The sequence below is a fragment of the Cricetulus griseus genome, assembly GCF_003668045.3.
Source record: "Cricetulus griseus strain 17A/GY chromosome 1 unlocalized genomic scaffold, alternate assembly CriGri-PICRH-1.0 chr1_0, whole genome shotgun sequence".
In the NCBI taxonomy this organism is placed as follows: Eukaryota; Metazoa; Chordata; class Mammalia; order Rodentia; family Cricetidae; genus Cricetulus; species Cricetulus griseus.
In genome coordinates this window covers 35,678,190-35,702,232 of record NW_023276806.1, presented here as the reverse complement: position 1 = coordinate 35,702,232, position 24,043 = coordinate 35,678,190, and the positions used below count along the sequence as shown (strand labels likewise).

Below are 24,043 nucleotides of genomic sequence, written 5' to 3'. Positions count from 1 at the left end.
GATTCTTCCTATCTCACTTTGATTTTTCTGGTGGACAGTTTCCAGCCATAATCTTATCTCCAAACATGGAGAGGCTGTTATTGAATTTCTCTTACACAATGGCTGTGTATAGTTTGGAAACACCACAGTTTTTTCTTTCTTTCTTTCTTTTTTTTTTTTTGAGAGGAGAAATACTTTATTAGGAAACTATTAGTGTTCATTTAGTAGCATGTAACTCAAGAAATAGGGCACATTCATTCAACAAGCTATACTTTATATTGAGTCTTCTATATGGAAACACCACAGTTTTTAAAAAATGTTTTGTATGTGGAACTAGGAAAGCAACATAATAGCAGATCTATGTATATTAAAGTACACCCATCAGTTCCACTGTTTATATTTAAAAGTATTTATATCTTATCAGAATTTTATCATTATGCCTTTGTTGTATGATTTTTTAAAACTGTAAGCTCATTATAGAAGTTTTGAATATTCATCTTCCCTACTAAAGTTTAAAGGAGCCACTTATTTAATGTAAGAAAGAAGGAAACATTATACTGGTATAGTAATTAAAGAAAATATTCAAGTCCGCAGCCTCTGTGCCTTACACACATTAAAACTGTGCCTCATGTACTCCCTCCCCCCATTCCTCCCCCCGTAGATTTCTTCTCATTTGAAGGCACCTCTGTCTTGGAAAAAGATACATTGTAACAACACTGAAAGATGTGTCAGTTTCCATATTAAATACACATTTTATGAGAGTTTGGAAGTGGTGAGCACAGGCAGCAGCCTTCCTCAGAGTGTAAGATAGTGGTTGTCACAGTGGCTTTTTTCAAGGGCTGAAATGTCATTGTCATCCTTTGCATAGGGCCCTGAGAGGAGAGTATTGGTCAGGGCCCACAGGAGAGTGCCCAGCACTTGCCAGGAGACCTTTCTTTGGAACCACTAGTACCACCTAGCAAATATACTCACTTGATCCCTAAAAGTAATTTCCCTGAAATGAGAACTAATTGAAATTCCTCATTTTCATTGACTTAAATATCAAAGAGAAATAAAACAAAATGACTTTATAAACCATTGATGCTAAGTGGAAGAATTTGACATTTATGGAAGATCGAGTTCAATAATTGCTGATTTTAGACTTACTTTAACAAATATTTCTTGTGCACAAGGAGCCTTTTATTAATAGTTGGCTGTAAAGAGATGTTTCAGTTCCCATGATTTTTATTTGGGGCTTGAGAGCTGATACTTAAGATCTAGGGCGGACTGAATTTCTGGCGCTCCATTTGGCTTTTTTTGGAGGAGGGTGGTATAAAGAATACACAGTCAATCAGATTGTGTAGCCCTGTGCCCACATTTTTAGTTTCTGCTGAGGTGACAAGAGACATCTCCCACAGGCAGAATAGAAGCCCCTTTAATGAGGTCTTCACACACACACACACACACACACACACACAAAGAACTCAAATAATTTGTAGATGATTGTTCCTTTTATTTTACCAAGTGTGCTATTTTCCATGCTCACATGATTAATGGTTTTCACGACACCATACATTTGAGAAATACAGTATTATTTTAAAATATGTAAACAGCTTTTAACTGTTGATTGATCCAGATTTCAGGGTTAATATAGTCAGTCTGAAGCAGATGGAACTTCTCTATGCCCCGCCCTCTCCATCTATAAAAGCAGATAACTAAGAGCTTACCCTACGGAGCCACAGTGACAAGCCTTCCTGGTGTGTGTGCCTCCACTGAGTTTTAGTTATTGTAAGTAGTTGTAGCAATATGGAAGTCTTTATGGCTCTGTCATGTGGCAAGCTTTGTTTCACAAGTCCTAATGGTATAATAAGCACTCTGGACATTATATGCACAGGTAGGGAGGAAACTTCCAAGGGGAAAATGGACCTTGTGTTTTAAGATTAAAGGTGATACCAACATCTGATTTTTGACAAACAATCCAAATTTATACAACGGAACAAAGAGAACATATTCAACAAATGGTGCTGCCATAACTGGTTGCAGACATGTAGACGACTGCAGATAGAACCAAGCCTGTCGCCATACACAAACCTTAAGTCAAAATGGATCAAAGACCTCAACATAAACCCAGCCACACTGAACCTATTAAAAGACAAAGTGGGAAATACCCTTCAATTAATTGGTACAGGAGACCACTTCCTGAACCAGTGGCACAGATACTGAGATCAACAATTGATAAATGGGACCTCCTGAAACTGAGAAGCTTCTGTAAGGCAAAGGACACAGTCAGCAAGACAAAGCAACAGCCCACAGACTGGGAAAAGATATTCACCAACCCCACATCTGACAAAGGGCTGATCTCCAATATATACAAAGAACTCAAGAAGCTAGTCTCCGAAACACCAAACAATCCAATTAAAAAATGGGGTACAGAACTAAATAGACAATTCTCAATAGAAGAATCTAAAATGGCTGAAAGACACGTAAGAAAGTGTTCAACATCCTTAGCCATCAGGGAAATGCAAATCAAAACAACTCTGAGATACCATCTTACTCCTGTCAGAATGGCCAAAATCAGAAACACCAATGACAGTTTATGCTGGAGAGGATGTGGAGAAAGGGTAACACTTCTCCACTGCTGGTGGGAGTGCCAACTTGTACAGCCACTGTGGAATCAGTATGGCAGCTCCCTGAAAACATGGGAATCAGTCTACCACAAGATCCAGCAATTCCACTCTTAGGCATATACCCAAAAGATGCACATTCATACAACAAGGACATTTATTCAACGATGTTCATAGCACACTATTTGTAATAGCCAGAAACTGGAAGCAGCCTAGATGCCCCTCAACTGAAGAATGGGTGGAGAAAATGTGGTACATTTATACAATGGAGTACTACTCAGCAGAAAAAAAACAATGGAATCTTGAAATTTGCAGGAAAATGGATGGAACTCGAAGAAACCATTCTGAGCGAGGTAACCCAACCACAAAAAGACAAGCATGGTATGTACTCACTCATATGTGGATTTTGGACATAGAGTAAAGAATTACCAGCCTACAATCCACACTGCCAGAGAAGTTAGTAAACAAGGAGGACCCTAAGAGAGACATACATGGTCCCCTGGAGAAGGGGAAAGGGTTAAGATCCTCTGAGCAAATTGAGAGCATGGGAAGGGGCGGGGGAGTTAGGAGAATAAGAAGGGGAGAAGAGGAAGGATGCAGAGGATATGAGGGAGAAGAAAGGTTGAGTCAAGGGAAGAATAGAAGATAACAAGAATGGAGACACCATAATAGAGGGAGACATTTTAGGTTTACAGAGAAATCAGGCACTTGGGAAATGTCTGGAGATCTACAAAGATGACACCAGCTAACAATCTAAGCAACAGAGGAGAGGCTTCCTCAAATGTCCTCCCCTGATAATGAGATTGATGACTGACTTATATGCTACCCCGATAGCCCTCATCCAGCAGCTGGTGGAAGTAGATGCAGACACCCACAACTAATCACTGAACTGAACTGGAATCCAGATGCAGAGAAGGACGAGTGAAGAGCAAAGGGGTCCAGACCAAGCTGGCGAAACTCACAGAAACAACTGACCTGAACATCGGGGAACTCTTGCTCCCAAGACTGATAGCTGGGATACTAGCATGGGACTGATCCAGACCCCAGGAACATGAATTTCATTGAGGAAACCTCGGGAATCTACAGGACCTCCTGTAGAAGTTCAGTACTTATCCCTAGCATAGGTGTGGACTTTGGGAGCCCATTACACACAGAGGAATACTCCCTGAGCCAAGACACATGGGGGTGGGCCTAGGCCCTATCCCAAAGGATATGATAGACTCTGATGACACCCTATGGAAGGCCTCACCATCTAGGGGGAGCAGAAAGGATATGTGATAGGTAGGGTTTTAGTTGTTGGGGTGGTAGGGGAGGACGGGAGGGAGAAGGGAACTGGGATTGTCATGTAAAACAATCTTGTTTCTAATTCAAATAAAAAAAAGTCTGAAAGAAAAAGATTGAAGGTGAAACCTTTTGTTTATAAACCATAGCGAGTTCTCTACTTGTTGAGTCTAAGATGGACTATCCCAGTTACTTCCTGCCATGATTGCTCACAAAGTAAGTCCTCAGGCCAGTGCTGCCCCTTTCTGGATTACTAGTGTCCTTAGCATGGAGGCATCAAACTTGCCAAAGCATTGACAAGCTGAAACTGCTGGTTAGAGTTATGCTGGATACATAATGCAAGTGAAAGAACCTGAAAATCTGACTGTAATTTTAATTTTTTTCAAAGGAAATAAGAAGAGCAGAACTAGAAGAGAACAATACAAATACCACAAGGGATTGTTTTTCCGGTTGCAGTGGGGTTCATTATCAATACTGACATTTGTATTATAGTGGTTTAAAAGGGAAATTTGTAGGAAACACATCTATGTGTTATGGGAGAGTTTTGATGTTGTTCATTCAATATTTACCACATAATCTATATAGGTGTTGTAGTAGGTTTTTCAAATATACTGGTGTTGTAGTAGGTTTTTCAAATATATATATTTTTCAAATATATATATATATATGTATATATATATACATATATATATATAATAACTATGACTATGAGAGATATCAGGCACTATGAAATTATAAGGGTACTCTTATCTGAGAGACTTGTACCTATGCAGCTGTACCCCAGTGTCTCTGTTCCATTCCTTGGTGCCCACTCCCTCTTAATCAGTGCTCTGACTTAGACACAGGAGATTTTAATATGTCCATGGCATGTCTGTTTTCAATATGGTTTGTAATTCAGCAGCCTGCTGAAGATGCATCTGGACTTTGTCTCTATCAGATTCTCTTAGGAAATCCACAAATTCTCTTGTTTTCTAATCATGGCTTGAACAAAAAAAAATTGAAGTCTAGAGCATCTTCTGTATTTCCTCCTACTGAAGCAGTAGTAAGAAGCAGCCAGCTTTCCTTGTGGTTTCTGCATGGCGGTTACCACTGGATCCACAAAAAGTCATTTTATTGAAGACGGCCACAGTGACCATGTAAATGTCTGTGCTATTGACTTTGGATGGCCTCACCTAATGCAGCAGTTCTTACCTTTTTGCATCCATCAGAATCGCTTGCAAGGTTCATTGCAACACAGAGATGGCCAGGGCACACTCCTGGCTTTTCTAGTTTAGTATTTCTGCATTGAACCCAAGAAGTTGTAATTTTAATGATTTGTATATGCTACTCTAATGGAATTATAGTTACTTCTGCTTCTATACTCATCTGCATTAGTTATCCAATCTCAGATTCTGAGCCTGGAGAGTCTGTTGCCTACAACCATTTTTTGTTGCCAAATAGATCGTCAGGGTTCAACTGAGAAAATACAACCTGCCTTGACTATTTTTTATAGAAAGACAAACATTTTCTTTCAATCCCTCTGAAGAAGTCAATGAATGAGCCCAGGAATGAGTTCCTGGAATAAAACATATCTGGACTATTGCATCATATCTACACATATCATCAGCCGCATAGCCTAGAATCAGAAAGCCACTGGGCTGTTGGCTACTACCTACATCATCCGTGTAAAGTGGAAGGCAATGGAGTCAGAACTAGACTGATAACAGATGGTTTATTAGGAAAGTACTCATGCAATGGAGCCAGCACCAGGTTTACCCCGGATGCCTACTTGTCAGTTCAGCCAGGCAGGAGAGGGGAAAGAGAGCTGCATGCCAGCGTCTCTGATATTTAAAGCCTTGCCACATCACTCTGACCACGCCCAAATGGGCGTGGTCATCGGCACCTGTGCCAGCCCGCAAGCGGGCGTGGTCAGCATTTCTCCCTACAAACGTGCTAGATATTTTCGAGTAGAGAAGGCACTCTGTGTTCTGTAGAGTTACACTTCCCACCATAGTTTCCCTCAATAGTGTCTCATGTGGCACCATTTTTTTATATTTTTTTAGATTTTACGTTTTCTTTGACCTCAGTATCCATTTTTTTTTTAAATCATGTCTTCAAGGTTTGAGATTCTCTCTTCCAACTTTTGTATTCTGTTGGTGAGTCTTGCCTCTGAAATTCTTGTTTGAGTCCTCAATTTTTTTATTTCCAGATTTTCCTCAGTTTGTGTTTTCTTTATTGATTCTATTTCTGCTGTCAGGTCTTAAACTGTTTTATTTATTTCATTCCAGTTTGTGTTTTCATGGATTTCTTTAATGGATTCATTCATTTCCTCTTTAGGGACCTCCATCATATCCACAAAGGCTATTTTAAGGTCTTTGTCTTGTGCTCCAGCTATGTTGCAGTTCTCAGGGCCTGCTGTGGTACGATAGCTGGGCTCTACTGGAAACTTTGTCCTGGCTAGTATTGATTATGTTTTTACACTGTTGCCCAGGCATCTGGGTTTGATTATAATTCTAGGTGCTGATATCTGGTCTTGCCTTTGTTGGGTGGGTGTTCTTTTCCTAGTTTCTGTTGGCCTTTCTGGTTCTTAGGAGGCCGTGATAGCCATGTGTTGCCTGGTAAGGAATTCTTCTGGGATCTTGATAGGTTTGGCCACTGGAGGTTCAGGGCAAAATGTGTTTCTTGGTATTGGGACGTAACACTTAAGATTGGGAATGGGCTAAGAAGGGGAGGCTGAAGGGGTGTGTCCACTGGAGGGAGGAAAGCAGGGTGTTCCTCCTGGATCTCCTTAGTCTCCTGGGAAAGGGTATAGAGATGGAGGAGAGACCACAACATGGAGTCTGCTGCATAGCTGGGGATGAGACTGGATTTGGAGAGGTTGAGGGAGAGTGAAGGGCTGAAGTTAGCCTCCCTGCTTGGCTGGCCTACTTGCTTCTCTGGCAAGGTTGGCTGCTGGGCTCCAGGGAATGCCTGCTGGAGTTGGGGGCTGGGATAACAACATGAGTGGAGGGAAGAAAGGTTAGAGGAGGCCAGTATAATGACCTGGAGATCAGGGAGCAGGAAGGGAGGGGAGGCTGCAGCAGGTGGTCTCCTACAGAGCTTGGGATGAGACTAGGGCATTGCATTCAGACAAGAGAGAGGTTACGATCTAGTTAGCCTACGCGTTTCCCTGGCTGGTGTCTCACTTCTAAATTCTAAAGCATACAACTGTAACCAAAAGAAACTCTGAGAATCTAGAATTGCACCTGACTGCCCCACCTGAAATACCACACACTTCAGTCTCTGCTATTAGGAAAAGGTACACAATATTTTTATCTTTTGAAATAGTAAGAAAAACAAATAGAAAGCTTGTCAACTTTTATGCTATGGTTAACGAAGAAGGGTTTTAAGGGATTTCTGCCTTCCTCAAACCTCGTTAGTGACTAATCCAAGTTCTGAACCCCATATCTGACGACAGTGCTCCATTGGAAAATGTCTGCATGTCTCTGCTGGGTCAGTGCGTGGAGTTTGTTTGTGCTGTGGTGTGGTAGTGAGTGAAGGAGGAAAGGAAGCGGCTTGCTTCTCGGTCTGAGAGACTGAGAATCCATGCACAGGGAGAGAGGCCTGGACTGTGAGGCCACCTCTCCTGCAGCTGTGGGATATGTGGAAGGAAACGAAGAAAACGTCCTGCAATAGGAAAAATGATGCTGATGAATAGAGCATCTGTTCTCGTGTCTAGTGGATCTACTTAAGGACAGCAGCTGTTGTCTGTTTCCTCCCCGCTGGACTCGCTCCATCTCTGATGCTGGAGGCCACTGTAAACAATGAGACCTTTTTCTAAACATTTTCAGTTGTCAGCCCTGTTTCAGCCCACACGTAAGTCCATGGGACTGGCTTTATAGAGTGCATATTTTCTTGTGAATTTTTGTCTTAGGGGAAGAGTCTTACAGAATGGAACAGTCTGGTGTATGTGAGGTGAAACACGACAGCCACCATAAGCAGGAGAAATAGCTTTAAAGGTATAGGGGCTAGACAGCTCTCAGCAGCTCTGGGAGATTTTAGTATTTTGATGGGTTTAGTTCTGGACAGTTGAAGGGGAGACAGGATAGTGCTGTATGAATGGTAAGAAACCTAAGGAGTTTGGCAACTGTTTCCGCTCTTACTATTTCTTTCCTCAATAAACAAAAGGTTCTTTTTATCAGGTTACTCTCAGACTGATCAAGCTACCACACTCAATAATGCTGAGTTGCATGCCCATAAAGTAAATGGCCCATGGGTGGAGGAATAGGGGCCCCTACAAGTTCTAGTAGCCACAGGCTCCAGCAAAAATAAAGGAGAGTGCAGTGAGACTGCCAGGGCCCCTTGGCCTTAGCTAGCTACTCTTCCGTTGATGCTTTGAAAAAGTTCAAAAATAATGTTGCTGTTTAATTTTCCTAATATGTAAACAGCATGACAAATTAAGTGTTTTTGACAGCAAGATTAGGACATGCTTGCAGCACTGCCCCAACACAGGCAGATGGGCCTCATCCTCCAAGGAAGCTTTGGGACATTAAGAATCTTGGTGCATGCCTATCATACCAATGCTGGCAATGCTAAGGTAGGAAGGTCATGGGTTCCAGGCTCTCCTGATCTCCATGGAGGGCGGGGCAATCTTTAAGTAAAATGAAAACTGTTAAGTCAAGTTAAGCAAAGAGAATAAGAGTTCAATTCCCTTCCGGTTATTCTTAAGTTATTGATGCTAATAAATAGAAAAGTGTAGGAAACATGAAAGTAAGTAACAGTCATGGATGCCATTTAACAGGTGTTCCCAGAGAAGGACCAGCATCAGGGGGCACTTAATCCTATTTAGGTTGTAACTGTGTCCTAGAGATTACCAGTTAAAGAGCAGGTGCTCACAGAAGTAGACAGCACAAAGGAGGAGAGATGAGAAGCACAAGGCATCTGTGAAGACACCCCAGGTGCTTGCTACAATTAAGTGACCATAAAATCAAAGCCAAGGATTTCAGTTAAAAACAACAACAACAACAAAAAAAAACAAACCAGAGTCATCTCTTCCAAAATACAAACACAATCAGCTTCCCTTGCCACCTGTAATGGACTACATTCAAATTCCCAGCAAGTGCTTTTGTTAGCACTATCTGCTCAAGCTTGAATGAGCATCCACATGAGTCTACACTGTAGACTCTACAGAGTAGCAGTGAGGTCAGATCTGAGCTAGGCAACGTGCTGCCTTGGAAACCGGCTCCATTCCTTACCTGACCTCTTTGTGCTTGTCAGTGTAGCTAAAGAAATGGGTGCAAAGCATCTGTAAGGTTTTTGTATGAATGCGATATAAATTGCTTGGACTGTTATCTTTACCTTGCTTACTGCTTGACTTCCAGCATTGGAATAGCTCCAGATAATTGCCTCTGTCAAATGAATATGAAATATAAAAGAGCCAGATTTATCGGGGTCCTCTGTACTACTTTCTGTTTGAAGTGTCATCTCATGGTGGCAAGCCTCTCTCTTCTTTCACCTATCTGGAATCATATTTGTTAACCCTATGTGACTCTGCTTAAAAAGTGTAGGGGGAGTCTGTGGTAAAGATTTCTAGTCTATTGCAGTTTGCCATTACTTAACAACATACCCGAGAAAACCCACTGAAAAAAAGGACATTTATGTGGGCTTGTGGTTTCAGAATTTGCAGTATGTGATCAAGTTCCCTCTACTCCTCTGGGGTCTAGGATTTGACATCCAGTAAGTTCTTTCAGTAAGAGGAAAAGAAGGCTCCAGAGTCTCCCATTCTAGGGCTTACTTCCAGTTATCTAATTTTCACCCCCTGGGCTCCTCCTCCCATGTGCTGGCCAGTCTTACATAAGCTTGGCACAAGCCATTTGGGAATCGGGAACCTCAATGGAGAAAATGTCCCCACTAGATTGGCCCTGTGGGCAAGGCATTGGTGCATTTTCTTGATTGGTGATTCGTGTGGCTGGGCACAGATCACTGTGGGCAGTGCCTCCCCTCCACTGGTGTCCTGGGTGCTCTAAAGAAGTAGACAGATCAAGCCATAAGGATCTAACCAGGAAGCAGCACCCTTCATGGCCTCTGCACCAGTTCTTGCCACTAGGTTCCTACTTTGAGTTCTGTCCCTGACTTCCTTAGATGATGGACTACAAGTTGTAAAATGAATAAGCATCTTCTACCACAAGTTGCTGTGGTCATGCTGTTTAACCACAGCAATAGAAACCCTAACTAAGACATCCCAACAGCACTAGGCTCGAGAACAAGCCTCTAACATACAGGCATTTGTGGGAACACTCCTGACCCAAACTACAGCAATATTGAAAGGAAAAATAAAATAAACAACATGTTCTGTTTCCCTACAGAGAAGAAAGCCTTATGACGGACTGCCGTCTTGGTTCACAGTTTTATTTCATTTTCTTCTCTTCATTAAGGCTGCTGTTGTGCCATCTGCCCAAACCCTTAAAATTACTGACTTCAGCTTCAGTGACTTTGAGCTGTCTGATGTGGAAACAGCACTGTGTACAATTCGGATGTTCACTGACCTCAACCTTGTGCAGAACTTCCAGATGAAGCATGAGGTAGGAAGGCAGTGATGCCCTTTGATAAAAATGTGGGTGTGTGTGCATGTTCATGTACATGTGTGTAAGATAGAAAATTGGATCTGACTAATAGCATGTAATAGGGGTGTTCAGTGAGCAGAACACCTGGTAAGCCATCAAAGGGAACCGGCTCTCCTCCTGATAACAGTGGCCACTCACTGAGGAGTTTGAAGCCTGGAGAGTACCTTGACATCATTGCCAAGGTTGGGATAATGATGTAGAATGGGCCAGCACCGGGGCCACAGATGCTTGTGAGGCCAGACTACTCAAACCAGGTCATCTCCATAGAGCAGAAATAAGACCCTTTGAGATCCAGTCTCCAAATACAGATTTCCTATAAAAAAAAAATTCCTGCCTTCAAGGCTTTTACAATTCTACTTAGTCCTCCATTAATTCATACAATGAGTGAAAAGTTACTCACATGCTTTTTGTGATTCCAATGATGCATTGACTCTTTCTGCCTCACAGTACAGAAAGAAAACTGAGGGTGAATGTAATTAAGGCTATCACACTGCAATCTGACTCTTTCTTGAATTTAAACGAAGTTCATATTACTTTTTTCTTCAATGAAAGCCAAACAATACAAATAGAGCAATAACGAGTCTCTCTTGTCTGAGTGTTAGCTAAAGGATGATGTATTGTTTGATTATTCCAACAAGCTCTTATGAATGAATCTCATTTAGAGATGAGGAAAGCCAGCCATCATGGAGCAGAAACGTCATGGGCTTCGATCTTAGATCCTCGGTGATCTGTACACATTCACCTGGGCAGGTTATCTCCCATATTCTGTTTCCTCACCTCTTGGGGTAAATGATGACACTGCTCTGTGGAGTCTGTATGAATTACGTATTCGTCTGTATATTACATGCCTGTATATGTGTGTGCTTGTAATATTCGGTGTAATCCACAGACACAGAGAGCATGTTAATTATCCCCTGTTTAGGCCACATTTAACTGTGCTAAATCACCATCAGATTTTTCCTCTGTAGCAGCTAGGACTCGCTTTAAAAGTCTGCCCTGTGAATGTGGTAAGTTCACTTCTAGAGTTGGAAGTCCTTAGTATGGATCACCGTCTTCCTTCTTAATGCCTTGATCAGATCCATGTGTTCCTGGAGTGTGCACATCTGTAACTAACAATGATTCTCTTCCAAGGGTTTGGCTAGAATGCAAGAATGTGATTCTTTCTGTAAAACTCCTGTTGTTGGTTTACTTTTGTTTGGCTTATAGGTAGCATTTGAAGATTGGGGAATACAGATACATTCTCACTCAGTTTCCCCAGCTCTGTTTCCTTGGATTCCTACCCATAGGAAGAACTTTCTTCTCTAGATCACCCACTTTCCTTTTTTTTTTCTTTTATGTAACCCCTATCTTAATGTCAGAAAACAAACAGTAGGTAATTTCAGTGCCATACAAAGAAATACATGAACAGAGTAAAGGCAGCTCGTCAAGGCTGTTTCTTTTTGCTCCAAATATAACACTGTGGCCCAGACTGGACTGGTCAGCACACCAGGACAGAAAGTTCACGTCATTTTTATTCTAATACAGAAGGTGACTGTATTTTCCTCATTGGTTAGGTTCTGGCCTCACAGTCTTTGAGATTGGTTAGTTTTAAAAGACTCAGTGCAAAGGAAATAATGGAAGGTGCTGTGTTGCTCCAGACAGTAGAGTTCCAGGAGAACAGGGAGCCCTTCGCATAAACAAAAGTTTTACCAGGTGGGAGAGATTAAAAGATTTGCATAAAAGTTCTACACTGTGGGGAGATTAAAAGATTTTAATTCTTTTACATAAAACTTTTACAAGGTGGGGAAAATTTATGGAATATTGGCATTCTATGAACTAACTTTGATTAAAAAATATTTTACATTTATTCCAGGTATCATCAACTGGGCTGTTAGGATTACTGTGGTTGGATTTTCTGTCTTCTCTTTGATTTCAGGGATTATTGTCAATATAATTTTAGGTGGAGGCATTTCACAGTGAAATGTCAAACCTCCAGTCAGCATTAATTTATGCTGGTGGCAGCCATTGCCTTTTACTGGTCTCGGAAACAATCCACTTTATTAGGACAACACGTGTTGGTTGTGTTTCCATGGGTACCCCTCAACTGTATATGCCGCCATGGTCACTGGGGAATGTAGATCCCTGTTGTAGGTTCTGAGTCATGTAGGAAAAGAATCTTACAACAGACTCAGAAACTTGGGATCCTTTTACCAAAGTTGAAGAGAAATAGCAGGAAAGGCAAAGTCTAGGTTTCAGCAGCTGCCAAGAGCTGAGGACTAGAGAAGGCAGCTTTGTGAGTAGGTTGAGAAGTAAAGCCATTATTAAATATGTATACATATTCTGCAATTGAATCATGGCTAAAGTAACTCTTGCTGGGAATCGGGTGAAACATATCAGCGTGGGGCCCTTTTGGGAATGAGGTAAATGGAAGGCTCGGCACAGGCTCGGCAATGGAAGTCTGTGAGCAGCGCTCGGGAGTGGAGGGGCCTTCAGAGGGGGAAAATGCTAGTGTGTCGAGTGCAAACAGGTTTAAGACTGGGGTCAATTTGGTTTGGAAGAAGGAGAAAGGAATTAAGAAAATGTTGCAGGCCTGGATGATCGCTGCATCTGTGGCAATGGCTTCTGTGGTCTGTGAGTGCACATCTCTCTTCTTAACAGGTCCTTAGGTACCTTGTCTGTCTTCCCACCTCCTGGCTGCCCTCTTGGAGTCCTTTCCCTATCACAGTCTTTGGCCTTGTGCTATCAACCACTGACCAAGCCTCTTTATTGATAATTAATCTGAAGCCTCTTTTAGATTCTAATGCTCTTCCCTCCCCCAGAGACTCAGGAGGCGGGATCCAATGTCTGTTGGTTGGAGGGGTCCATTGGCAAAGGGTCCCAAGCTGATATGTTTTACCTCATTCCCAAAAAGGCCCCTAGCTGATATGTTTCACCTCATTCCCAAAAGGGTCCCAAGCTGATATGTTTTACCTGATTCCCAGCAAGAGTTACTTTAGCCATGATCCAATTGCAGAATATGTATACGTATTTAATAATAGCTTTACGTTTTGAACTAGTGAAGGATATATTCAGTTTTTCTCATTATTTTTCTTGCTGGTTTTTTAATCACAAGATGGCAATGCGTACTCTCAAAACATACCAAAGCAAAACTTGTGGCTTTCATTTAAAATCCCCCTACGGTAGCTGATCTGCCATCTTTCCACCAGAGTGTTTAAAATGTCCAGAGTCAGGAAATCTGTATGAGATTTCAGTGCTGAGTGAGCACACACCCACTGGGGGCACACAAACCTGCTTTCACAAGGGCAATGGCAGGGACCTATGCTCAGAGATCCCAAGGTTTTTTATTTGAGAATTCCCCGGGAACGGAACCACAGAACTAGAAGGAAAAGTCCTAAAAAGAGAAGAGGTTATCCCAAGTCCTCTGACTGAGCAGTTTCTACCAACAGTGAAGAGACTCAGCTCAGCCTCCAGAGCGGATCACAAGGCTGGACACTTTCAAAGCTTCGTAGTTTCCCCCCTTGTAATTTTTCCAGTCCCAAGGCCATGCTCTTTGTGTTTGCAACATCCCCAGTGACACACTTGGGGACAGCACTTAGAGAACGATGTTTTTACAAAAATAGAGTAAACCATTGAGATTTTAAGAGAGGCAGCCTGGTAACACAGACAGAATGACCATGCTTAGACCCTGAGTCCCTGAGGATCTTATGTAATTCTTCACTTAGAAGTTAAATTCAACCCAACTTGGGAGAATTGAACAATTCCACCTCCCTGCCCCCCTTCCCGGCTTTTAAAATAAATGTTTCCATATGGGTCCCAAAAGTTTTCCTTTGTATACATTATCTCCAAATTTTGATGTCCTGGTAGGCAGACATTAACTATGCCTAACACTTAGGCAGAACTGAAAGTGTAAGGAGTAAAGATCTAATGAAGAGGGCATTAAGACCTGCGATTCTAGTTTGTCCAGAGACTTGAGCTGGATTCCAAGATCCCAGCTCACCTTAGATCCTTGCACCCAAGTGTGCAACATGAGAGCATTGAAAGAACCCGTTCCCCAATACTCATACACACATGACTCTGGATTCTAAGGATAACATGGGGGGTGTTTTTAATAAATGTAGTTGGTGTCCTACCCATGACAAAATAGCTTTCTTTGAGATATTACCCATTTCTCACCTGATTTAACTAGGTTAGCTGGGTAGGTTCTGGATTGAACCGGTAATATTTGAATTCTGGCTCTCCCCCTTATGAACAACCACCACTGGCAGGTTACCTGTTTGAGTGTAGTTTCTATCCTTCTTTTTTCTCTCTCTTTTTAAAATATTGATTCATTTTTTCCTAACATTCTTATCAATTATTTGGGAGTTTCACATAATGCCTCCTGATCACATTCGCTTGCCTGACTTCCCAGGTCCTCCCTTGTGACCTTCTCCAAAGGAAAGAAGCAAAGGGAAAACAAACCAAAAGAAACAGTCCAGTTTGTATTGCTCATATACTCACTGGAACGTGGTGAAACTTCCAGTGGACAGACCCTTAAAGAAAACCAGTCTTTCCCCACCCCACCCGACAGAAGCCATCAGCTGTGAAGAGCGAGTGTTAGTTTTGTCCTTTGTGAAAGGATTGCAACAGTCATGCGGACCTCCCTGGTGGTTGTAAGGAATTGAACTGGATTGCTGTAAGGTGCCTGGAACTTAGAAAATGAAGACTAACTTGGCAATTCTTGTCACTCAGTATCCTTCATTTCCTAAAGGTTCTCTGCAGATGGATTTTAAGTGTTAAGAAGAATTACCGGAAGAATGTTGCCTATCACAATTGGAGGCATGCCTTTAACACAGCACAGTGCATGTTTGCTGCTCTGAAAGCAGGCAAGATTCAGGTACTCAGTTTACAGCATGTCTGTCTCTTCAAATGTGCAGCTCTGGTCATTGACTAATGGTCGGTTGAAGATTAGTGCCGCAGGGTCGTTGGCTACCTTACTCTCATTTGTAATAAATATGATGTCATAAAAATCCTCCAACTTCATGTTACATTTTAGTAGTCCTTGCTCAAGTAGAGATTTCTGTCAGAGGAAGTCACTGGAAGAACAATAGTACATTTCTCATAGCCACAGTCAACTGCTCCATAGTGGAATTACTCAACAATCACCAAGTGCTGTCACAGATAAGCTTATAGTTGGCTGCCTTACTCTGTGGAAGGCGGGCACTTCTATAAGTGCTAGTTCGGATGGGTTTTTGTTTCATGGGCATTGGTCAGAGGCTGATTAAAAGGAAGATTGGTGCAGAAAACATTCACACAAAGCATTGATTTCCAGTCAAATCCTATTATTTCTCTGTCCTTAGATTCCATTCTAAGACAGAATTGACTAGTTATTCTGAGTGATTCTAGACATTCACTACAGAATTCAAATTCAGAGCCTCCAAGCTTTAAAAAGTAAATTAAAAAACTATAATTCTCTGTCATGTATCCTACTTTCTGGGGTTACGAATTTTAAATGATCCATTTTGAAAGAAATGACTGGACTTGGGTCTAGCTTAGCAATGGAACTCAGGAATAGCCTGTGTAAAACCCTGCACATAGGAAATAAATAAAAGAAGATGTACAGAATAACACAGTGCTATTTCACTCCCATAGAAACATTTCTAAGACCAGAATAAACTTATTTTGGGTCGTGCAAGAGTCCTAAGATTATCACCACAGTTAGCTGCCCTTGGTTTTCATGATGAAGAATGAGATCATGTTTTTCACACCTGCTTCAAAGTTTATGGTTCTGGAAGTTCCTGTGGGATGGAGTGGCATGGCAGTTTAGCTTACATTTCCTTACTGACGATGGGAATAGCACTGTAAATAATATAAATGGCAAGTACTCAAAAACAACCAATATGTAGCTTGGGAACATATACAACTTTTGAAAGCCAATTTTCCCCCAGTTATCCCATTTCTATTATTTTGTTTAATATTCATGTTGTCTAGGTTCCTTCAGAATATAGCAGCCAATCACAGAGAGCAAAGCAATGGTTACAAAAAAACAAAAACAAAAAACAAGACACAGAGATAGTTAAAGTTTATTACAATCATTCCACATGTATAAAAATAAGATCATGATTACCTGTTGTGTGAAGATTATTCTTGTTTTCACTTGAAAAAAATTATGTAATGAGTGTGTGTGTTTGTCTGCACATAGGTCATGGTACGTGCGTGGAGGGCAGAGAACAAATTTTGTGAGTCAGTTCTCTCCTGCTACCATCCATTATTACCAGAACAGAACTCATGTGGTTGGGCTTGCATAGCAAGCACTGTTACTCACTGAGCCAGCTTACTGGTCGTAGATTATTCATTTTTGAAGCATTTCAACTTTTCTGTTGTTTAGAGACATTTGTAATAGCTCATTGTGAATGCAGCTTAAATGGTCACCTATAGATCTGCATTCTCTGTGACCGCACAGAAGAGCAGGAATAAATGCTGAAAAGTCACGGGAGAATGCCCCGCTCATGTTTTCTCTACTTTTTCTTTACTTCAATGCCTTTGCACACAGAACAAGTTGACGGATCTAGAGACACTTGCATTGCTGATTGCTGCTTTAAGCCATGATTTGGATCATCGTGGTGTGAACAACTCATACATACAGCGGTAAGATCGTTTCTCCAGTAAAGCAAGAAGATATGTCCTCTGAATCATTGATCCATGTTTTAAGTTAGAGCTACAAAAAAAAAGTAGAAAATACCAGTTGGTTAAATTTCATTACATAGTCTAGCTATGTTTAAGGAAAATAGGAAGCAAATACAAGTGTAATAATACTATATTGATCACATTTCAGGCCTGAAGTTCAAACTGTGTTTATGTTGACAATCTTATTAGATAATTACTGTGAGTTTTTCTTTAGTTTTCTTACACCCAGCTTAAGAGCTTCTTCAGAAAACTATGAAGAGCCCAGAAGGGGTAGAATTTTTATCCTGGAGTAGAAAAGACAATATTTGGAAAAGTGCTTAGCCTGGCCCTACTTATGATGCTCAATACACTAAGCTTTTCAGGTTAGTTGAGGTTTCATCGCACAGTGTCAGAGAACTTGAGCTCTGTGGTCAGGCTGTAGATCTGTCAGAGTTCCTGTGTAGCCTTGAATGAGGAAGCTGATTCCTCTATACCTTAATTTCCTTTAAAACGGAGATAACGGCATTTCCATATCCCAAAGTTGGTGTGTGTTTTCAGAGACCACACACATTGCCACTAAGTGGAAGGTTTGTCGTATTTTGTGTTAAATCCTAGCTGTAGTTACTAGAGTTGTGTCAAGTGTGATGCTCTCACTGGCTGATCTTAAGGCTGAGATTCTAACCACCGAGACAAGAATTTGCAGGTACCTTTGAGTACCACCAACACTTAAGCGGCATTATGTTATGACAACTAAGCTGATAAAACTAATAGTACTTTTTCATCAAATCATCAAACCCCTGTTGCCGGCCCATCTTCACATAGCAATTGGTTGAGAAGTCTGTTTTAATGGCAGAATGTCTCACTATGGAGCCTTTCTGTAAGTGAGCCAGTCTCATGGGGCATTCCATATATCTCCAGGGTGTGTGAGAAAGCTCTCCGGTCGCTGTCCCTTTATGTGATAGACAGAAGACTTCCTCTAAAAATTCTAACAGTGTACAGCCATGCCCTGTGCTGCCCTTCACAAAACAAGACAGAACGCTCTTACCCTGTCACAGCCTGGCTGTTTCCACCTGAAAACCTAGAGATTTGGAAAAGTAACTTGATGACATGTCCTTTGTCCCTGTGTCTTATTAGTGATCCTGGGGGGTCACATAAACATTATTAACAAAAGGGAGCAGCAACAGGAAAGTTTCTACAGTGTGATCAATCCATATGGCATGGCTATATTCTCTGCCTGTCTCAGAAAGGAACATCGTGTTATTAGTATATATACTGTCAATTATTGTAGAAATTGTGATCATGTTGCTCTATGTAAATGAAGAAGAAAATTACAACTTTTTTATTTAAAATTACCTTAAAAAACAAGCAAACAAACAAACAAAAAAACTATTGTAACCCAAAAGAGCTTCTGGAGAGATGGGATCATCTCTTTAGGTAAAAAAAAAACCCTGGGGATGGGGTTGGTGGTGGGGGAAACACAACATAACACAACACAAAACATAGTTTCTCACACACAAAGCAGATGCTAACCAAGCTGTAACTCTTGAAAAAGCCAAAGCAGTTCAGAGCCTTTTATTTCTTCCTACATTCCTGTTCTGTGAGTAAAGGAAAGCAGGCCTTTCTCTTGCCTGACTGGTACTTAAAGTAGGATTTTCTTCATAAGTGGGCACTTGAGGCAGTAAAGTACTGTAAGCTCCTTGTATAAAGGTCTGTCTTCTAGAGGGGCAAACAGTACCCAGGACCCATGATGTATCCACACTGACACATAATAAAAAACAGACAAACAAATAAAAAGGAGGTGGAGAAATAAGAGCAGTTAAGATAAAGGGGATATAGGTTGAGTCAGGTGAAGAATAGAAGAAAAGGGTATGTGATAGGTAGGGTTTTAGTTGGGGGGGTGGTAGGGGAGGACGGGAGGGAGAAGGGAACTGGGATTGTCATGTAAAACAATCTTGTTTCTAATTCAAATAAAAAAAAAGATAAAGGGGATGTCCCTGGGTAATGGAAGGAGGTGTTCATGGATAATGGAAGGAGGTGTTTATGGGTAATGGAAGGGGGTGTCCCTGGGTAATGGAAGGGGGTGTCCCTGGGTTATGGAAGGAGGTGTTCATGGGTAATAGGAAGAGGTGTTCATGGGTAATAGAGTAAGAAACTGAAATCCTCCTTTCTCTTAAGTTATTTTTGAGAAAACTACTTTGAGATAAGGCTTTCCTTGAGTAGGAGGCTATCCCTTGACCCACTGTTGTCCCTCCCTCCCTTCCTCACCTTCCTTCCTCCCCTCCCTCCATTAAGAAGACTGCCATCACCAGGGGTCCCACTGGTTTCCTGTGATATATTTAGATACCCTGCTCCCACTTTCTCTACTCATTTGGAGGGAAAGAAGAATGCTCTCAGATGAACTGTGAACTTGAGCACTAGTATAGACTGTGGCTGTAGCTCAGTTGGTAGCTTGCTTGCCTAAGTATGCATCAAGCCCTGGGTTTGACCCTCAGCACCTTTTAAACCAGACTTGATGATACCCTCAGGCAGCAGACTCAGGGGATCAGTAGCTCAAGATTAACCTTGGCTACATAGCAAGTGTGAGGCTAGCCTGAACTACATGTGTCTTTACCTCAAAACAATAAAACAAAATAAATGGTGGTTAGAACACAATAGCTAAAGTGCAAATATTCACTTAAAATGAGTTATAAAACTTGCATTATAGAGAAAGTCTCTGCATCAGGCCTGTAGTCAGTGTCATAGGTCTTGCAAGCACATTTATTTGCTTAGTTTCAACTCTAATGATGTTGCACAAATAAATAAAAGACCCAGAGACAGATATTGGGGTTCAAGCTTCAAGCTGAAGTTTAGAAAAGCAAAGCAGCTGGTCACTAGCTCTTATTCTACCTCAGACTGAAAGGGCTGATTCTGTCTCCACGAGAGCTCCCCAAACCACAAACTGATGCCTCTCCTCTGCATGGCTGGAGAATCCTGAGACTTCCATGTCTTCCTCTCCTCAATGTGGCTGGAGAATGAATGCTGATACTGAGAACTTGCTCCTGTCTTATATGCCTTCCTAATGCTGGGATTAAAGGCATGTGATCCCAGGTGCTGAGATCATCTTTGTGTGAGCTCTTTTTCTTTAGGAATGGATCAATCTTGTGTAGATCTGGGTGGCCTTGGACTCCCAGAGATCTGGCTACCTCTTAACCTTGAGTCCTAGAATTAAAGGTGTGTACCACCACCTCCTAGCTTCTGGCTGCTGGGATTAAAGGTTCTATGTCTTGTGGTTGTCTTTGCTTTCTGAAGCCTCAGGCAAGCTTTAATAAATCATAAATAATATATCACAACACAGTGATTATAAAATGATTCAGCAAAAGTATGCAGTATGTTAAGCTTTTGCATAATGAACAATTGTTAGAGTTTTGGTTCTTTGCTAGGCAGGAGGAGAGCTAATTACATATATAATGTTCTTGCCTGCAGTTTCTGACCCTTGAAATGACAATCAGTGAAAGAAATTATTCAGTGAGTCCCAAGTCATCTAATGACGTGGACTTCAAGTATCCATCAGAGAAGGAGATTGGCCAAGCATATTGTAGTCCACATCCACTATTCATAGAGAAAATGAGACTTAAGCTGGATGCTGAGAAGTAGGTGGATTTTCAGATAAAGGACAAAGATATTCTGGGATGCTGTGAAGTGGGCATTCCGTGGAACAGTAGTGGTAGACCAGCAAGAAAATAGACAAGATCCCCTCAGGGGAGGGATGTAACACTAAGCAGTATATACTAAAATTGATAGAATTTGTAAAAGGAATTGTTGCTATAGGCAATGAAAACATTATTTAGGAAGTAAGTCATGGAATGAACCACATGGCAAATGGATTGAAATTAGAACCACAGAGCTTGTCAGTGTGTCAGTGTAAACTGACAAGCACACTGGGGGGTCTGGGGGAGAGGCCAAAGGAACGATGTGAATTTCATGTAGGGACGCTAGATACATGCATGAAGAAAAGAGAAAAAGCCCATGCCTTCTAGTCTAAAAAACTAGAACAGTGGTGCTGTGATGAGCGTGAAGGAGTGGGGCTATGGGTATAAAGTATTAGAGTTTCCAACCCAGGGAGGGTCTTTGTGGCTAACAGGCTGAATCAAGGATGCTGTTTGGAATGGTGAAAGAGAAGCCTGGGAGAAGGCACTGTTTTTCTCATGAGACATTTGTTTTGAATCAGTTTCTAAGGCTTTCTGTTTCTAGTATATTTCCTAATACCACTGTCCAAGATAGACCAATAACTGTGCAGGGCAGGAAAACACAGAGAAAGTATACCAGTCCATTAAGGCTCACTGACATCAGCATGGGAATAAAATTCCACAGCGGTAGTGGTTTAAAGAGGTCCTTCTGGTGGGCCTCGAATAGAAGCAGCATGAATACATTGGTTTCCATGCTTTTTTTTTTTTTTTTGTAAACAGGAAATCTGAGGCATTTTTCACTCCATTACTTGATTCATGAATTTGTATTTTTAGAATGTAACTAAAGACAAACATATTTTGGCATTTTTCTATCTCACAAACCAAAAATCCTCTCTAATATGAAGCAGTTCTTTCTGCCTCACCTAAAAATGTAAAGTATGTTTGAAGTTCTAACTGGTTGATATTATATCCACATAATTGCATTTCCTGCAGCAGCTCCCAACTAGGTCAGTGAATAGACACTGCATAGGGCCCTGTGGCACCATGACAGTGAGGTAATGAGAGCATATACTTGAGCCCCAGGTCTGTCATTTATATCTTCATTGAGCAAGTGAGATAATCTGTCTGAACATTTGGTTATCTATAGAACAAATGCAGAAATGCCTGTTTTATAGGACTCAGCCTAGGTTTCTCCTGAGCCTTTGTTGGAGGCTAAAAGTTGGTGGACACATAGCTTACTGATGAATAGGACCCCAGGGAACACAAAGAAAGGCCTGTTATGAAGCAGGGAAGGAGGGATATTACCCAGATATACACACATAGAACAACTGGTACTCAGTCCCACCAGAGGTGATTTGGAGGAACCTTATGGGAGGAGACCCAGAGCCAGTCAGCTTTAAGGCAGAAGGCAGTTATCTGGAAGACCCGTCACCCCACTAGTCAGCAGTGGTCTACATGGGTTAATGTGCATGCAATTCACTCCTGTGGGCACCAGCTGTGGGGCCAGATGAGTGGTACCTAGGGTGGGCCAAGACTGATTGGCACCTGTGTCTCCTCTGCTAAAGGATGAATGAAACACTGTAGCCGTGGCTGAAGTGAAGGTGGGTGTGAGGATCCTCTTTCAGTGCTTACTTATACAGTGAAATAGAGTAATAATAAACCAAGTAGCACAGTGCCAGCCATGTTACAGGCACTTGACAAATGGAAACTGTTATCACCAGGGAAGACAAATGTCAGCCAATTCAAACGGTTTATTGTCTGGTGAGGTGGAAGATATAAAGGCAGCAGCACCTGCTGAATGAATCTAATCCAAAGCTAACAACTTGCCCTCGAACTTTTGTTTTAAGTTTTGTGCTTTACATTTGCATGGGTTGGTTGGCTGATAGGTCCAGGACAGGTACCCATCTTGTATCCTAGGCTGGCCCCTACCTAAAGCTCTTCCAGCTCTTCTCCTCAGTCTATGGAGAAGAATGGGGGTCTATGGCGAGGAGTGTACCACCTCACTTTCATGCTCTTTAATTCTTTTGTAAGTGAGGATAACAGACACCTGAAAGCTTTGTCTTTTAGTATACCTGAAGTGAATGAGGGAAGCAATCATTATGCTAGGAAAGTTGACTTTGATAGAAAAGAACAGAGTGCAGGGGGTCCGTGGAGGAGAACAGGGGTCTGTGGAGAAGAACAGGGGTCCGTGGAGAAGAACAGGGGTCCGTGGAGAAGAACAGAGGTCCGTGGAGAACAGTGGTCATCTCTGGAGAAGAATAGGGCTCTATGGAGAAGAATGGGGTCTATGAAGAGGGGTGAGAGTCCATGGAAAGAGTCAAAGGAGAGGTCACAGACCCTCTTTACCATCCCCTGTTCTCATCCCAGGCCATGTCCCTGCCAGCTCCCTTGTGAGCCACCTCCAGAACAGCTCTCAGATAACTCTCTTCTGGCTGCCACCACTTTAACTGAGGCACTCTTTCTTAAGCCACTCTAAGTGTCCCAGAGTGCCCTGACTGACTCCCGGTGGTCCACACATCACAGCAAACACTTTTCAACCAATGCTTTCGGGCAACTCAGTTCATTTTTACATGGAGCACAGCTCCCAGTCTACAGTACAGGTCATCAAATATGCGTGGCATGAAGAAGAAAGGTAGCCAAGGATTGGGCCAAGTTATGCCAATAGCGGCATTAAATCAGCAAGATAGGTCACAGTTTCAATAATAGGGCTAGGCAAGGTTTACAAGTTTACATTCTCCCACCTTTATCTGCTTGTGTTTTCCCATAGCATTTATTTCTGAGTCTCACTGCAACCATTTTTTTTTCCACTGCATATTACTAGCTCTGGGTAGATTTTTTTTTAACGAACAAATAAAATGGACAGCGACATTCCAGTGCATAGCAATCCGTTCAATTTTCTAGCACTATTGTGGGGCTTTGCGATTCATAAGCACCATTCCTATAGGTTTTAAGAGATGCGGAATGCTTTCGTTTTAAGGACTAGTGGCAAGTGTGGTTTTTCACATGTGAAGGGTCATGAGAAATGAAGCGAGAGGCTCTTCCTGTCGTGCTGGAGAGGCTGCTCTGTGACTACTGTCCCACACATACAGTAAACAGTGCAGCACCCTCCCCGCTCAGTTTACCCAGCAGGAAGTCTTCCCTGCTTCTCTGAGTTCAGCTTAGAAAGTTTGCTGGCTGCCTTGCACTCAAACAACCCTTGTGACTCAGCATCCTCCTTCCTGCTTCCCCCCTCACCTCCCTCCTTTACAAGACTGTGTACTTACTGTCTCCTTTTGTCTTGCCTTTCATCACTCACACTCAGTTAATCCCATCT

The 24,043-nt window shown here is 41.9% G+C and overlaps 1 protein-coding gene across 2 annotated transcripts in view; it reads left to right on the top strand.

Moving 5' to 3' along the window:
* Pde5a (phosphodiesterase 5A) overlaps positions 1-24,043 on the top strand; it is a 136,984-nt gene that overhangs the window by 87,027 nt on the left and 25,914 nt on the right. The window contains exons 12-14 of one of the 2 annotated variants that reach the window (XM_027395645.1): positions 10,256-10,402; positions 15,171-15,296; positions 16,953-17,047. In XM_027395645.1, coding sequence (XP_027251446.1) covers positions 10,256-10,402; positions 15,171-15,296; positions 16,953-17,047 — 368 coding nt within the window. The remainder of the gene's footprint in view (positions 1-10,255; positions 10,403-15,170; positions 15,297-16,952; positions 17,048-24,043) is intronic. The other variant, XM_027395646.2, reaches the window with a different exon arrangement.